General features: G+C 44.8%; 1 protein-coding gene across 4 annotated transcripts in view; it reads left to right on the top strand.

Annotated features, from left to right (window-relative positions):
* The window catches only part of plrdgb (PITP-less RdgB-like protein), a 103,134-nt gene extending 90,776 nt beyond the window's left edge, over positions 1-12,358 (top strand). For 3 of the 4 annotated variants that reach the window (XR_014032018.1, XR_014032019.1, XR_014032020.1), the window contains exons 17-20: positions 4,190-4,373; positions 4,924-5,052; positions 5,180-5,584; positions 11,412-12,358. Coding sequence is in view for 1 of the 4 variants with exons in the window: in XM_081391857.1 (XP_081247983.1) it covers positions 4,190-4,373; positions 4,924-5,052; positions 5,180-5,533 (667 nt within the window). In the remaining 3 variants the exon portion in view is untranslated. The remainder of the gene's footprint in view (positions 1-4,189; positions 4,374-4,923; positions 5,053-5,179; positions 5,585-11,411) is intronic. The other variant, XM_081391857.1, reaches the window with a different exon arrangement.
* Positions 12,359-16,572: the final 4,214 nt, after the last annotated feature.

Here is a 16,572-nt window from a genome sequence, read left to right as displayed (position 1 = left end):
GAAGTTCATACAGCAATCAATCAGATGCTCAGACCGTATACAATCTTATCAGTCCCATTCTGACTCTACAACTACTACACTCCTCCGTCCATCTGAAGCCGCCAGCCCTCCAGAACCAGAACCTATGATCACCGAATCTGGTAAACTTACCGCTGCTGAGCGACAGAGGAGGCTGACCCGGGGTCTATGCATGTATTGTGGAGCCAGTGGTCATGTTCGGCTGAACTGTCCACTTCGTCCCATACGTACTTCGGTGAGTGTTATTCGTTCTGATGTTGAAAAAATGCATCCTCTCTCTACTTGTGTCCAGTTAACCACCCATACATCCTCTGTTTCAGCTAACGCTCTCATCGACTCTGGGTCAGCAGGAAATTTCATCTCGGGGACCCTCTGTTGCCAGCTCCAGCTCCGTACCGAAGCCTTGTCGAATGTTTACCAAATTCAATCCATAACTAAGTCCATCACTGCACGTCCACGTATTCACCGGAAATGTGAAACCATATCACTTCAAATCGGAGCCCTACACAAGGAGGATATTCAGTTGCTGGTTCTGGAGGGAGCCAACGTGGATATCATACTTGGGCGTCCGTGGCTGGTGAAGCACGATCCCATCATCTCTTGGGGCTCCGGGGAAGTGATAAAATGGGGCAAGGAGTGCCTATCAAGATGTTTTCCAGTTCTTCCACGTCCTATTCCGAAACCTGTTCCAGTCTATGTCACATCAGTTGAAAGTCCACTCGAGAAACAGTCCACGAATATTCCTGACATCTACTCCTCTTTCCAGGACATCTTCTGCCCCAAGAGAGCTTCCCAGTTACCACCTCATCGGCCATGGGACTGCGCCATTGACCTGATTCCTAATGCTCCTTTACCCAGAGGTAAGATCTACCCGTTGTCACTTCCGGAGACCAATGCCATGGAGTATTATATACAGGAAGCTCTCAGTCAAGGATATATTCGTCCTTCTACATCTCCCGCAGCATCCAGCTTCTTTTTTGTTGCCAAGAAGGATGGAGGGCTGCGGCCATGTATTGATTACCGGACCCTAAACCAAGGCACCGTCAAATTCAAATATCCCCTTCCTCTCGTCCCTGCGGCCCTCGAACAACTTCGTTCAACTACCATCTTCACGAAGTTGGACCTCCGCAGCGCTTACAACCTGGTGAGAATACGTGAGGGGGATGAATGGAAGACCGCCTTTGTGACCCCTACTGGCCACTATGAATATCTCGTAATGCCCTATGGTTTGGTCAACGCCCCCTCCGTATTCCAGAACTTCATACATGAAGTCCTCCGGGAGTTTCTGCATCAATTCGTGGTCGTCTATATAGATGACATCCTCATCTACTCCCGGAGTGAGGCCGAACATCGCCACCACGTTGCGGAGGTCCTCCACAGACTCAGAGAACACCAACTCTTTCTGGAGGCAGAGAAGTGTTCCTTTCATCTTCCATCAGTCCAGTTCTTGGGTTACATCATTGACCGTCAGGGGGTCCGCATGGATGAGAGGAAGGTTTCTGCGGTAACTACCTGGCCAGAACCCACCACGATCAAGGAGCTTCAGAGATTTCTGGGTTTCGCCAATTTTTACAGACGCTTCATACGAGGTTACAGCATCATCACCACTCCACTCACCAACTTGCTCAAAGGTAAACCGAAAAACCTTCTCTGGACCCCTGAAGCTGCCGCAGCCTTCCAGCTCGCCCTGGAGGAGTGGCGACACTGGCTGGAGGGCGCCATCCATCCATTTCAAGTAATCACTGACCATAAAAATCTCCAGTACAAAGCGACTCTGCCCCCGTCAGGCCAGATGGTCATTATTTTTCTCAAGATTTCACTTCTCCATTACCTATCGTCCTGGTTCTAAGAATGTCCGTGCCGATGCTTTATCCAGATTACATGATTCTCCAGAAACACCCGAGACAGCCACCAACATTATACCCGAAGACATCATCATAAGTCCCATCGAATGGTCTGTTCCTCTAGCCGTCACCACTCCTGATCCCCGACCTCCGCTGGGCTGCCCACCTGATCGTCAGTTCATTCCTAGGACACAACGGGTAGATCTCATTCACACCATTCATACCTCTCTGGGTACTGGACATCCTCTCTCGCTATTATCCGAGCGCTTCTGGTGGCCGGACATGGCAAGGGATGTGAGGAGGTATGTACAAGGTTGTAAGGAGTGTGCAATGTCCAAAAGTCCCAGACATCTACCTGCAGGAAAGCTCCATCCCTTGCCAATTCCTAACCGCCCCTGGTCACACCTAGGAGTTGACTTCATGACCGATCTACCTTCATCGGATGGAAACACCTGCATCTTCGTCATTGTAGATCGATTCTCTGAGTTCTGCAGGCTATTACCACTAAAAGGTCTTCCCACTGCCCTGGAGACCGCCGAACTTCTCTTCAATCATGTCTTTCGTTATTACGGGATCCCAGAAGACATTGTATCAGACAAGGGACCCCAATTCATATCCCGGGTATGGAAGTCGTTCTTTAAACTCCTAGGTGTGACAGTCAGCCTCTCCTCTGGCTACCACCCTCAGACCAACGGCCAGACGGAGAGGAAGATCCAGGAAGTGGGGCGGTTCTTCAGGACCTTCTGTCATGATCATCAGAACTCCTGGAACCAGTTTCTGAAATTCACTGCGGCAACCCACGACAGGCCTCACACCATTCCAGTGTATCCTTGGATTCCAACCTCCACTATTTCCCTGGAATGGTGAACCATCTGAGGTCCCCGCAGTGGATTACTGGTTTTGGGAGAGCGAGAGAGTCTGGGACGGAGCTCACCACCATCTGCAGAGGGCAGTTCGCAGATCCAAGACAGTCGCTGACCGGAGGAGGATTTCGGGGCAAGTCTATGTTCCTGGAGATAAAGTTTGGCTCTCCACTCGCGATATACGTCTGCGACTGCCCTCCAAAAAACTTAGTCCCAGGTTTGTTGGCCCCTTTACCGTCTTGGAACAGGTCAATCCCGTCACCTACAAACTCCAACTACCACCGCAATACAGAATTCACCCCACATTTCACATTTCCTTGCTCAAACCCTTTCACAAACCTCTTATTCCCTCCACAGAACCTGGCCACGAAGAGGAACCCCCTCCCCCCTTGATGCTGGAGGAAGGGTCCATCTACTCCGTTCGAGAAATTCTGCAGTCCCGACGTCGTGGTGGTCAATTGGAATATCTCGTCGACTGGGAAGGATACGGACCAGAAGAAAGATCATGGGTCCCAAGAGTCGACATCCTAGATCCCACGCTCATGGAGGAATTCCATTCCAGCCATCCTCAGTACCCTGCACCTCGTGGACGAGGAAGACCACCACGGCACCGGAGACTTCGGCCCTCAGGAGCGGGCCCTGGGGAGGGGGGTAATGTCACGGATTGGCCAGGTTCTTCCACCACAATCACCCAGCGATCACAATCACCTGAGTTTTAACGACACACACCTGCACCCTATCAGCCACTCTGCTTCATAAGCACACACCACACATCTCTCATTGTCCGGGCTCGTTGATACGAAGCAGACTATTAGTGCTTCTCTCTGCGAGTTTCACTAACATGCGTACCTGTGATTTTTTACCTGAATTCTGTTCCATTCCAGTCTGTCCAGATCTCGTCTCCAGCGGTGTGCGAGCCGTAAGTCTGTCAGTCCTGTCAGCGGTGCGTGAGTGTGTGCCGAAAGCCTACCGATCCTCTTCAAACGGAGTTTGTATTCATTCTGGAATTCTCCTCCCGTCGTTCCTGCAAGGAAAATAACTATTATTCATTCACGGATTTCATTCAAGGATTCACCATATCTGAACTCTGATACTCACCCATTCCTGCACATTTATTCACTTCCGAAACTTTGCTGTTTTAATAAACACCATTATCATTACTTACCTTGTTGTCCGTCTGCTTCCATAACATCACATGACAAACAGGAACTATGACTTTGACTAAACTTAAAAACTTAAAACTATAAAAATAAAAGACATTAAACAAATATGAACCAAACCCCAACACCAATGTGACATTAGGGTTCATATAAAAAGAACTTTCAGAATCTGAAATTGAATTGGATTTATTTGGATTGACAGAAATTAGTGCATGTAAACATACCTAATTTTTACACAAATTGTAGTGTTGACTGCATTTGTCAAGTTCAACTGTTTGATGTCTGTGTTTTGATTATTCTCTAGACATTGGCAGGATCTTGGGTATCTGATCATCTACATTACTGGCCGTCCTGACATGCAGAAGCAGAGGGTGGTGTCCTGGCTCTCTCAACACAACTTCCCTCAGGGCATGGTCTTCTTCTCAGAAGGACTCGTCCATGACCCCTTGCGTCAGAAAACCATTTTTCTAAAGAGTCTGGTGAAAGAGGTCTGCCTCTGCACACACCAGCTGAACATTTACATTATACATTACAATGTTACATTAGAAGATGATTTTGTAGGTTTTGAATGTTTGTTTTTCAACTTTATAGATGTTTAGAAAGTATCAAATTGGCGAGTAATGATTAGCCTCATTTTATAACATTTCAGTCATGACAACTCTCAGGAGCTATGGTTGCTGCTGCTGATCATTCTGCTAAATGCTCAGAACATAAAATTAATGGAAACATGCTGCTGCTGCTGGTAGAGAGAGGGAGAGGGAGAACATGAATTTGCATAGCGCACAGAGTTCGTGTATGCGTGGTTATAAAGGGAAGTAGTAATGTAGAAATCGATTGACTGTAATCGATTACCTGTAATCTCACAAACCTTTAGTTGATTCATCTCTCTTTAAAACTCCTAATATTTTATCATGTCTCAGTTATCAACTTTCAGATTGCACCGTAATTAAATTACACTTGGAAGCGTGCAGAAAAGGAAGTAACTGGGCTCTAAAAACTTAAATATTTTTATAAAAATATATTTGTGTTTCCTCATAGTGTCACATTAATATCAGTGCGGCGTATGGCTCTATGAAGGACATGTCCGTATACAGCACATTGGGACTTGCACCTAATCAGATATACATTGTTGGCAGGCCATCCAAGAAACATCAGCACCAGTGCCAGGTAAAGCTCAGTCGTTTTAGTTTACCAGGTTAAGATATTTTCCTCTTAGTCTGTTATGTTAATTAACAGTACTGAATCCCTTCAAGGACAATTTTCCCTCCCTTTGTCTCTTTCTCATGTGTCATAGTTTTTGAGTGAAGGCTACGCAGCTCACCTCTCCTCTCTTGAGTTTGAGCACGGCTCACGCTCAAAAAAGAACCGCATGGTGCTTCGTCAGGGATCTTTTGGCCTTTCCTCCAAAACGGACTTCCTGTCTCCATCCCCGGACTTCCTGTCCTGCAAGCGCACTCCGCTGCTGCGTCGAGCCATGTCTGTTCAGCAGCCGTCTCCACCCTCATCATCTGTTTCAACCCCCAAACCTGAGCGTGCTCAGAGCCAGCCTGAATCTCATAAAGACGGACCAGAGATTCGCATCCAGACCGATGATCAAGAGGAAGAGGAGGAAGAAGAAGAGGGGAGAATACAGGATATTGTACTATAAAGGAAGTTGTGGGAAAAGGGTATGTTGTGAAACCGCATCCCATCTAATACAGTAAGCGCTCATTAAAAACATTATACTTCATAACTGTCAGTGACGAGCAGTAATGGACTACATGTCATTTGGATTACATGATTACAAAAATCAAGAATTTGTTCTCATATTACATTACATTACAAAATCTGGATGATATGTATTACATATAGATTTCATTAGCCCTAAGGCAACAACAAGTGTTGTTAATGTACTAGTTAAGCATAATGCTATTTCAGTGTTGGTCATGTACTAATTAAGTATAATACTAGGTAAGTGATATTAATGTTCTAATCAAGTACTAACTACTACTAGTTAACATATCTTACTAGTTAACGAAATTTTCATCAAGTTGTGAAGTAGTAGTTACTAGTTAACTAGTGACTAATTTGGTAGATAGCTAGTTTGGAATATTAAACAATGACAATTTTAGCACATGCACACACTAGTAGTAATTAGTAACTATGTTACTAGTTAACTTCTTAGGAATATTTTGTATTCTTGTCAAAATAGCACAGGATTATTCTTGCATGTGACAAAATTAATAAAAGTAACTTGTCAGTTATCTAGTTACTGGTCTAACCAGTTTACTAATGTTTAATTAAATGAGTATTAATTTGTCTTCAATGCTTTTAAAATTAGTGATTAGATTTTTATTACATTACAAAATCTGGATGAACATGGATTCGCATTATAACATTCTAATTGCGTAAGTCATTAGGCAATGAGTGATATTAAAGGTATAGCGGAGGATTTTCCTGAATTTAAGAAAAGAACCGGCCTCTCCAATTTTTAAAAAAATGCACATGCGCAACACTCTACCTGCTCCCGAGAGGGAACGCCTATTAAACGTGTGCACGAGAGAGCATGCACAAGCTTGTTGCATTTGTGTAATAAATACTATGGTGAACACATTGGAATTATCAAAAATGAACACACAAGGTTTTAGAACATTTCAGCGTGATACCTCTTACCATTTGGTCATAAGGCTACTTTAGACAAATTGAGATGTTTACCGTGTCTACGCGGTGCGTGACTTGTGCCAGGGCTAGCATCGCTAATCATAGCTTAACGTTACATGAACTTTTACGAGCAGTGATTTAAATGGATTTCTCCAAATAGCATGCCAAACTTTACCTGTCGAGTAGAAACTTCGCGACTGAGGCATCAGTGGGCAGCCCAACCTGTGTTTTGAGCGCACGCCATCGTGTGAATGAATACCCAAAAACACTCTGGTCTTGTTTCTATCTTCTGCGGCCTTTCTCTTCTTCTCATACACGTAGACTTTTTTTCTCTTGCGACCCTCAGCCATTTTCAAAGGAATGGCTGAAACCGTAGCTCACCAGTGAAAACTATCTAGGGACGAGCATGTACGACGGCCTTATAAACATATCACCAGAATGATTGACACTTAGGAGGACCAATAGTCTTGATGATCCACCCGGAAAAAGAAAATCCTCCGCTATACCTTTAATGTACTAAGTATAAAACTAGTTAAGTGATATTAATGTTCTAAATTAAAGTAAAATACTAGTTAACTTTTTTTATTGCAATTAATACTAGTACTATTAGTGTATTGCAATACTAGTACTAGTTTACTTCCTTTCTAGTTAACTACATTTTTATTATATTGTGAACTAGTAGTTACTAGTACTTTGACTGTTAACTATTTACAAATGAACTTGTTACCAGTTAACTACTTCAAGACATACACTTACTAGCAAAATTGTAAAAAAAAAAAAAAAAAACGTACTAGTTAATTTCTTGGGAACATTTATACTTTTCATGTGATGCAAAAATAAATAGTAACTTTTTTATTAAAGTGTTAAAGTGTTATTGCACGTATAATTAGTGATTAGATAGTAAATAAAGAATCAAATCAAAATGTATTTATAAAGCACCTTAAAAAACACAGAATGTACCAAAGTGCTGTACAATTTCAAAGGGATAAGATAAAATACAATAAAATACAGAGAAAGAAAGGGATAAAAAAGACATAAAAGAGAGAGAAAAACAAAAGGAGAAAAAATAAGAATATAAATGCATCTAATCCAAACCTAATGGTCCTTACAAAGTAGCAAAGGCCTCATCAAACAAATACGTCTTCAGACAGGTTTTAAACATGTTTACAGAGGAAGAGGATATGTGGATATTGGTAAACCATTCAGCAAAAACTGTCAAAATATGTTATTCTTAAATTTGATGCCAAAGGAATAAGTGTTAGATTAAAATAAATCCAAAACTACGGAAGTACAGCCATGCCATGAAAAATTTTCTCGTTTTTTTTTTCTATTCTAGTTTGGGAGTGCAGTGTATATACTGCTGCATCATGGATGAGAGAACTCACTTCTACTTTGATCAGAGACTCAATGAGGCTGAAATAGCTCTGTATGTCAGCGATAGAGCACTTCAAAATCAGTGTCTCACACTCTGGAGGGAGGCTACAACTTTATCACCATAGACACTATAGAGACTGACTATGTGGTCAAGTTCATTTCCACACACCTCGAGGGATCAGGATAATATGCACAATTGTAGAATAAAATTTGACGCTTGATAATTAAATGGTTGATTCTCATGAAATTAAAGATCAAATGCAAAATATATGATTGTTTTACTGAACCCAGTTTTACTTGATTAACTTGTGATCAGTATCACATTATACAACATAGTCAGTAGTTAACTGCCACTAGTTAACATTGCTTTAAAATATAGTTAACTAGTAACAGAGGTTACCTAGAACTAGTAGTAGTTGCAGCACTAGTTAACTATTAGGGTACCACGGGACTAAAGGCGCCTTTGATTTGATTTTCCTGTAAACCACTAGATGGCACAAAAACCTGCCGTAGCACTTTCCAAACCCAGACAGCAACATAGTGTCGGCTCAGATCCGGCCCACATCTGGTACGTGTGGAATCCACGTGTACCAGATGTGGGCCGGATCTGGGCCGACACTATGTTGCTGTCTGTGAAACATTCGCTTTTCAAGATGCACATGGAAATTTGGCTGATCCTTGATGCGATCGCGGGCAGCAGCGCAAAGTTGATTATGCGCTAATTATATTGAATATTTGATGTTTTTAAAAATATTGTAGATTTAAGTAGCAAACGATAATCGCTAAAATTATTGAATATATTTTGAAACAGAGGTCTTCTTTATGATTTTCAGTTTTGTCCAAGCTAATTAAAACAACTTTTTTTCCAATAACTGAAGAATATGTAAAAGTATGGTATTTGGGGTAAAAGGCGCCCTGCTATTGGGGCAAAAGGCACCATATTATATATATATATATATATATATATATATATATATATATATATATATATATATATATATATTTATTTATTAATACTGAGAATGGGAACATACAAAAGAGAAAGTATACATCACATAATATCAACCAAAACAATTAAAAAGGAGACAACAGCAAAAAGGACAAAAAAATATACATATATATAAAATACAAAAAAAAAAAAGAAAAAGAAAAGAGGTAGGGCCATTACATCACATAAAGATGTTCACATGAAACAATAAATTACATGATAATAAACAGCTGGCTGACTTTTCCATTTGTTGACATGACATGGTTAGATTCAGATGGTAAATATCATATATTACGTTGGTGTCCACATGATTAGAGATAGGCCCAATCACCATATTTATAATGAAACCATCATTTAAAAAAAAAAAAAAGATATTAATCATATCATATAGTAAACTATTATTTATTGTTACTACTGTAAATCTATATTAAATTATTATGAGATCTCCTTCAATCCTTTCAGAATCTTTACTTTTTTTAAACTTTTTGTTTCTGTATTTTTAAGCCTTTTAGTGAGTGTGGGGTAAAAGGCCCACCTTGCCACCTCTTACATATACACGATTTTTTAAAATATAAACTACTTTTATGATTTTTTTTCACACAAAATCTGTTGCTCCATCAATGTTCAATACAAACATTTGTTTTTCTTCAATCATACAATATGGGAGTATAAAGAAAAGCACATTTCTTAAGGTTTGCCTTTAGCTCCATTGTACTCTACTTGTATTTCACGTCATTAGTACATTTATATGACCTGTTGTTGCCTAATAGCTACCTCAGTACATTTCAGAAGTGATACCCATCATTATTTCTGCTCTGACATTAGCTGTGCGCAACTCATTGCTAATGCCCAATATGGTTTAGCAGAGACGGCATGCTGACATATTCATTGGAGATGTTTCCCAGCTGTTGTCATGGAGACACATGTTTTGTGATTGATTTGAAAGCGCTCCAATACAGAGCTCCATTCATTTCACAAACCTGCAGAGATTCACTGATATTTGATGTAGTGTGCACTGACAAACACTCATGTTGTGCAGTTATGGGAGCAGAATGTCATTTGCAAACAGGCCCTTTTTTGTATTGGATCACTTAGAGCCAGAGCAGCCCATTGGCTCACAGAAGACCACTGGCTCCCATCTGGGTTGCTGTGACGCACACGAGTTGCTCTGGATTGCCCAGGTCTCTGCACTCTGTCATCATGTGTCCGTAAACGACAGCCCAGCGGCCCAGGGAACGGCTGTCTTATCGCCAGCTTGGCGAATCTGTCTTGAACTTTTAGGGAGGGGCTTAATTGGCTTCTAGAAAGAGTGATGGACACTGTGAGACGATGTTCCCTTTGGCTGATGTTTGAGTTGTGCTTCTCTTTCACGGTCTATTGGAGCAAGTAATTGTGGTAGAACTGCTCTGAACCAGGGGCGTTTATAGATGTGCGAATCTTTTCTGAATGGCCCTGAAAAACACAAGGGTAAAGAAAGCAAATGATCTTTGACTGTTAATTATGGGTCATTAATAGACAATTTACAATACAAAACTGTTCAAGTTATGCGCCAATATGAATCTATTACTGCTTCAAATAGGATTGCTAAGATATGTTTTGAAAATGAATATATTTTTAAAATGATTATTTAAAAAAAAAAAAATGCAAATGGTTAATAACGGTCTATGCCATGATATTTTTAAATCTTACTTTTTTCTTACCCATTTTATTTATGTATGACCGACATGCATCACATTAAGTTTATTAGTTATATTAAAATTGTGTAAGGCAAATGGATGGGAATTTTATATGCAATTCAAATACATAAATCTTATTTAGGCCTACATATTTTAGTTTCTGTTTTTTATTATAAATTACTTACACTTGTTGGTAGAAATACATTATAACAGGGGTTTTCAAATTTTTTAATTTGATGGACCCCTAAAATAATAATTATTTTCCAATTATATTTATTTTGAATATTATATTTAGTAATTTTGAACCTATTATTATTATTTTAGTTTTATTATTCTATGCTGTTATTTTGTATTGAACTTTTCCACAATGCCTCTGTCTCTGAGGAAGCAAGATTTAGTTTCTTTAGAAATAGCATTTGCAGATTCCGTAGATATAAATAAAATGTATGCTTATAACTAAGAAGAAAAAATTTACTCTTAAAATTGGAAAAATGCTTCTAATGTTTATACTGAATTCAATTTATTTTTTTAAAGTTCCCATATGGAGCTCATGGAGTCAAGCTGAAAGACATACAAAATTATAAAAAATAATAATTTGCCTAAAATCTTATTGGATGAGCTATATTCAAAGCCATTGTAACGCATTTTATTTTGAATTGTATATTCAATTGTATATTTTATTTTGAATTGTATATTCATGGAAATGCACCAAATTGCTAGCATGTTATACAGTGATTCTACCGAGGCTAAGAGGATTATTGACTTCAGCTGGTAAGGCTGGAAGACCATCTTGAACAAGCACATTTCTCCAACCTCTTACTAATCTCACGTTTCTTCTCCATCCTCAGTACATACAGACGAATTTCATCATCAAACACATCAAGATCTCATCTCAAACCAGAAAAAACGTTCAACTCGATAGATGGGCAGACAAGAACAGTGAACAGCTGCAAGGATTTGCAAATTATCTCCAAAACAAACAATCCCATCGGAGAGAGACAAGGAACATTTCAAACGTTTGCTGTTAGAAAGAGCCCAGAACAGATGTGAAGATTGGACACTGAATGCTTTAACCCCATGTGACTCTTACAGCAGACTGAAGGAAAGAGGAACATGGAGGTGTCATAAATGAGACAGAAGTATGACAGAGAGTAGCTACAGAAAGTAGTGTCAAGGTCATCTTTTATTGAGTTTTGTGCTTTGCCAGGAGACTCGTTTAATGTGTGGTGAATATCTTCCTGCAGACTCCTGTGGTCTTTGTGAAGGTAACCATGGACATGAGCACCTGAGCCGCATCTATTTATAGCAGTCCTGCAACCTGAGGCATTGTGTTCTTTATGACTCTTTTGTGACCCACACGTCTCGCAGATCACCCGGCAAGCATTTCTCAGAAGACCCTGTTTTCTTGTGTTTTCATCAGCCGTAAAGGAAAAGGAGCTTAGAAGAAAAACGGACGTCTCCAGGAGCATTCCAACTGCCATGTTTCATTAATAGTTTTTTTGGACTCCTGTCTGCATGATTTGCTCAACCCAGATTCTTTTTGTCAAAATGTTGCTTCATACTCATGCATTATGTAAAGACTATAGTTCTAGTGTTCATCTAGGGTGAAGTATGTGCTAATAGATTATGTGCTGACAGAGTTTTTAAATGTCCTGCTGTGGTTTGACGTCTGTGACTTTTTCAGAGAGAATCTGTTATGTGAATTTGGCTGTACTGCACTAAACTGTATATATTTGTATAAATGTATTTCATATTCGGTGTTATTGGAAGTTATAAAACTATCTGTTGAAATGTTGACAAATTATTTCTGATTAATTTAATTTCACTCTTCTCAGTTTTTTAGAAATGTAATTCTGGTAGGTTATCTTGATTTTGCCAAGTAAGACATGTTCCTGGATCAACATATGTTGTTTGCGATCCCAAATTCAGTTCCCTTTCGTTGTCACTCCGAGTTACGTCGGATGACGACGAATGGGGTTTCGCTTAGAAATCCTATCATCTTCGAGTATATAAAACGAGCCAATGGCAATGAAATGCCATGGGTCTGCGGAATTTGCATAGCGTATCTCCGCCCCACGCAGGGGGTATATAAGGAAGTGCGCTGACAACATGCAGATATGTTTTCGCTTCGGAGCCAAGTTCAGTACTTCACTCCACAAGCCTTCTGAGTGTCCAGCGAGATCGCATTCCTGCTGCTGATTTGTGCAGTAATCTGCCGACAGTGAGTGTGTTTCTCCCTGGGCGCTGTGTGTCGCCTGCGCCTTCGATGCAGTGCTGTCCCGGGAGTTCTGTCCGAACCGGCCACAGTGGAACGCTAGTCCTTCCCTGGCCAACCCTGGCAGAACGCGGAAACTCTAACCACGCCCCTATGCTGGGACGCTATGCTTCCCATGCCGGCCTGGTTGTTCCGCCACGCACACTGCTGACCTCGCTCAGGCGACATCAGTACCTGCGTGATCCTGGGTCAGGTGATGTCCACTAGTGTGGTCCAGACATGGGCTTAGCCAGGTTGATGTGGGGGTGTCTGAGAATTCATATTCTAAGCTCCCCCATGTCCCGGGCTGGGCTCTTTGGTGGTGTGGCTTCGACCACCTGAAGTAGACTCGGGTCCTGCACCGATGGTCATCCATCCGTGCGGTCTCCTTAGTCTGCTTCCCGCCAAGGCCCCCTCCGTGCGGCTGCTCCCCTCGGGTCTTCACCGGCCCTGAGCAGGAGCAAGTCGCAGGAGGGCGGCGCTGCCCGTCTCCGCCCCTTAGACTGCCACGCCAGCCTAAGTAGCACTCTTGAGACGGGCAGCCTGGTCGGTGGTGTGATTGAGGATTGCGCCCAACAGTCTTCGATCACTCTATAAGCAGGCTGAGGACCTTCTGCACCGACGGTCATCTGTCCGTGCGGTCTCCTTAGCCTGCTTCCCGCCGACACCGCCCCTCTGCGATTCCTCCCCTCGAGCCTTCACTGGCTCAGAGCACGAGGAGCTCGCAGGAGGGTAGCACCGCCTGTCTCCGCCCTGTGCCCCGCTAACGCCAGGCCAAGCGGCGCTCCTGAGACGGGCTGCTCAGAGATGGCGTTGAGTTCTTCCCTGGAGATGGTAGCAGGGCCGCTCCTTCCCCCGGTGAAGGGCCGGGGGAGAATCCTTGCCGCTGCTCGTCCCACGACGAGCAGCACCCTAAGTTAAAGACAGAACTCACTTCCCCATCTCTGAGCAAACAGAGCGTGCGGATGACAGTGCACGTCGCTCACGAGCCTCGCCACTCTCGTCCCCCTCTGTCGCCAGTTCCCTGCCAGAGCACGCCCCAGTGGGACGCTAGTCCTCCCCTGGCCTCCTCTGGCAGGACGCGGCTAATGACCGTGCCCCCGCACCGGGCCGCTATGCCACCCACGCCTGGGCCGGTCATTCCGCCTCGCTGCACCACCGAGGGTACGTCTGTGGTCCGTATGACCCCGCTGGTACAGTTCCTGGAAGCCTGGTTAGAGCTTCCCAGGCTGTCCCGCTGGGTCGCGAGGACCATCAGGCTCGGCTACGCGATTCAGTTCGCGCGGTCTCCTCCCCGCTTCAGGGGAGTCCGCTTCACTATGGTCGGTGGCAATGCCCCGGTTATGAGAGCGGAGGTCGCTACCTTACTGGCGAAGGGTGCGATCGAGACTGTCCCTCCAGCCGAAATGAGGTCCGGCTTTTACAGCCCTTACTTCATTGTACCGAAGAAATCCGGTGGGTTACGGCCAATCCTCGACTTGCGCGTCTTGAACCGCTCCCTTCACAGGATGCCGTTCAAGATGCTCACGGCCAAGCGCATTTTCGAGTGCATACGGCCGCAGGATTGGTTTGCAGCGATCGACCTGAAGGACGCCTACTTTCATGTCTCCATTCTTCCTCGACACAGACCGTTTCTACGGTTTGCTTTCGAGGGGCAGGCATACCAGTACGCGGTTCTCCCTTTCGGGCTAGCCCTGTCTCCTCGCGTCTTTACGAAGGTCGTCGAGGTATCCCTTGTTCCCCTTCGGGAACACGGGGTTCGCATCCTGAACTATCTCGACGACTGGCTGATCCTAGCTCACTCTCGAGACCAGGTTTGCGAACACAGGGACCTTGTGCTCCGGCACCTAGCTCGTCTGGGCCTTCGGGTCAACTGGGAGAAGAGCAAACTCTGCCCCGTGCAGAGGATCTCTTTTCTCGGTATGGAGATCGACTCGGTCGCAATGTGCGCGCAGCTTACGAGCGAGCGCGCGCAATCACTGCTGACTTGCCTTCGTCAGTTCGAGGGCAAGAGTGTGGTCCCACTGAAACTATTTCAGAGGCTCCTGGGGCATATGGCATCCGCAGCGGCTGTCACGCCGCTCGGGTTGCTTCATATGAGACCACTTCAGCTTTGGCTTCGCGATCGAGTCCCGAGGTGGGCATGGCACCACGGCACGCTCCGAGTTCCAGTAACTCCGACCTGCCGTCAGTCCTTCACCCCGTGGTCGAACCTCAGTTTTCTTCGGGCCGGAGTGCCCTTGGAATGAGTGTCCAGGCATGTTGTTGTGTCAACAGATGCCTCCACCACGGGCTGGGGCGCCATGTGCAATGGACATGCGGCCGCGGGCTCCTGGACAGGACCCCAGCGCCTTTGGCATGTCAATTGCCTCGAGTTGTTGGCTGTACGTCTTGCCCTGCACCGCTTCCAGGCGTTGCTCAGGGGTCAACACGTACTGGTCCGATCGGACAATACCGCGACTGTAGTGTACATCAACCGTCAAGGTGGTCTGCGCTCCCGCCGTATGTCACAACTCGCCCACCACCTCCTCATATGGAGTCAGAAGCATCTGAGGTCGCTTCGTGCCATTTATATCCCGGGAGACCTGAACCAGGCGGCCGACGAGCTGTCTCGGCTTCGGCCTCTCGCTGGAGATTGGCGACTCCATCCCCAGACGGTTCAGCTGATTTGGGATCAGTTCGGGGACGCACAGGTAGACCTGTTTGCCTCCCACGACTCGTCCCACTGCGACCTGTATTATTCCCTGACCGAGGGCACGCCTAGGCACGGATGCACTGGCGCACAGCTGGCCGCGGGGCCTCCGCAAGTATGCGTTTCCCCCAGTGAGCCTTCTTGCGCAGACCTTGCGCAAGATCAGGGAGGACGAGGAGCAGGTAATTTTGGTTGCCACGTATTGGCCCAACCGCACCTGGTTCTCAGAACTAGTACTCCTCGCGACAGCACCTCCCTGGCCTATTCCCCTGAGGAAGGACCTGCTTTCTCAGGGACGGGGCACCTTATGGCACCCTCGTCCCGATCTTTGGAACCTCCACGTGTGGCTCCTGGACGGGATGAGGCAGGTTTGGGTACCCTACCACCAGCGGTGGTGGCAACCATCACTTCCGCTAGAGCATTGTCCACGAGACATGCCTATGCGTTGAAGTGGTACCTCTTCGTCAACTGGTGTTCTTCTAAAAATCTAGAACCCACGAAATGCCCCATCAGTGTCGTGCTTTCCTTCCTGCAAGAAGGGTTGGAGCGTAGGCTGTCTCCCTCCACCCTGAAAGTGTATGTTGCCGCCATTGCCGCACATCACGATGCAGTTGATGGTAAATCCTTAGGAAAGCACGACCTGATCGTCAGGTTCCTGAGGGGAGCCAGGAGACTGAATCCTCCTCGGCCTCCCCTCGTACCCTCTTGGGACCTCTCAGTGGTTTTAACTGCCCTGCAGAGTGCTCCCTTTGAGCCTCTGCAATCAGTGGAGCTTAAGTTCCTGTCAATGAAGACAGCGCTCCTGGTTGCATTGGCCTCCATCAAGAGGGTAGGGGACCTGCAGGCATTTTCGGTTGACGAAGCGTGCCTGGAATTCGGACCGGCTAACTCTCACGTGATCCTGAGACCCCGGCCTGGATATGTGCCCAAGGTTCCCACCACACCCTTTCGAGCAGGTGGTGAACCTGCAAGCGCTGCCTTTGGAGGAGGCAGACCCAGCCTTGGCACTGCTCTGTCCAGTACGCGCACTCCGTGCTTACGTAGACAGGACGCAGTGTTTCAG

The sequence above is a fragment of the Scardinius erythrophthalmus genome (genome assembly GCF_964197995.2).
Source record: "Scardinius erythrophthalmus genome assembly, chromosome: 17".
NCBI classification, from domain to species: Eukaryota; Metazoa; Chordata; class Actinopteri; order Cypriniformes; family Leuciscidae; genus Scardinius; species Scardinius erythrophthalmus.
The sequence above is the reverse complement of the archived record's forward strand: the minus strand, read 5'-3'. Positions and strand labels throughout refer to the sequence as shown.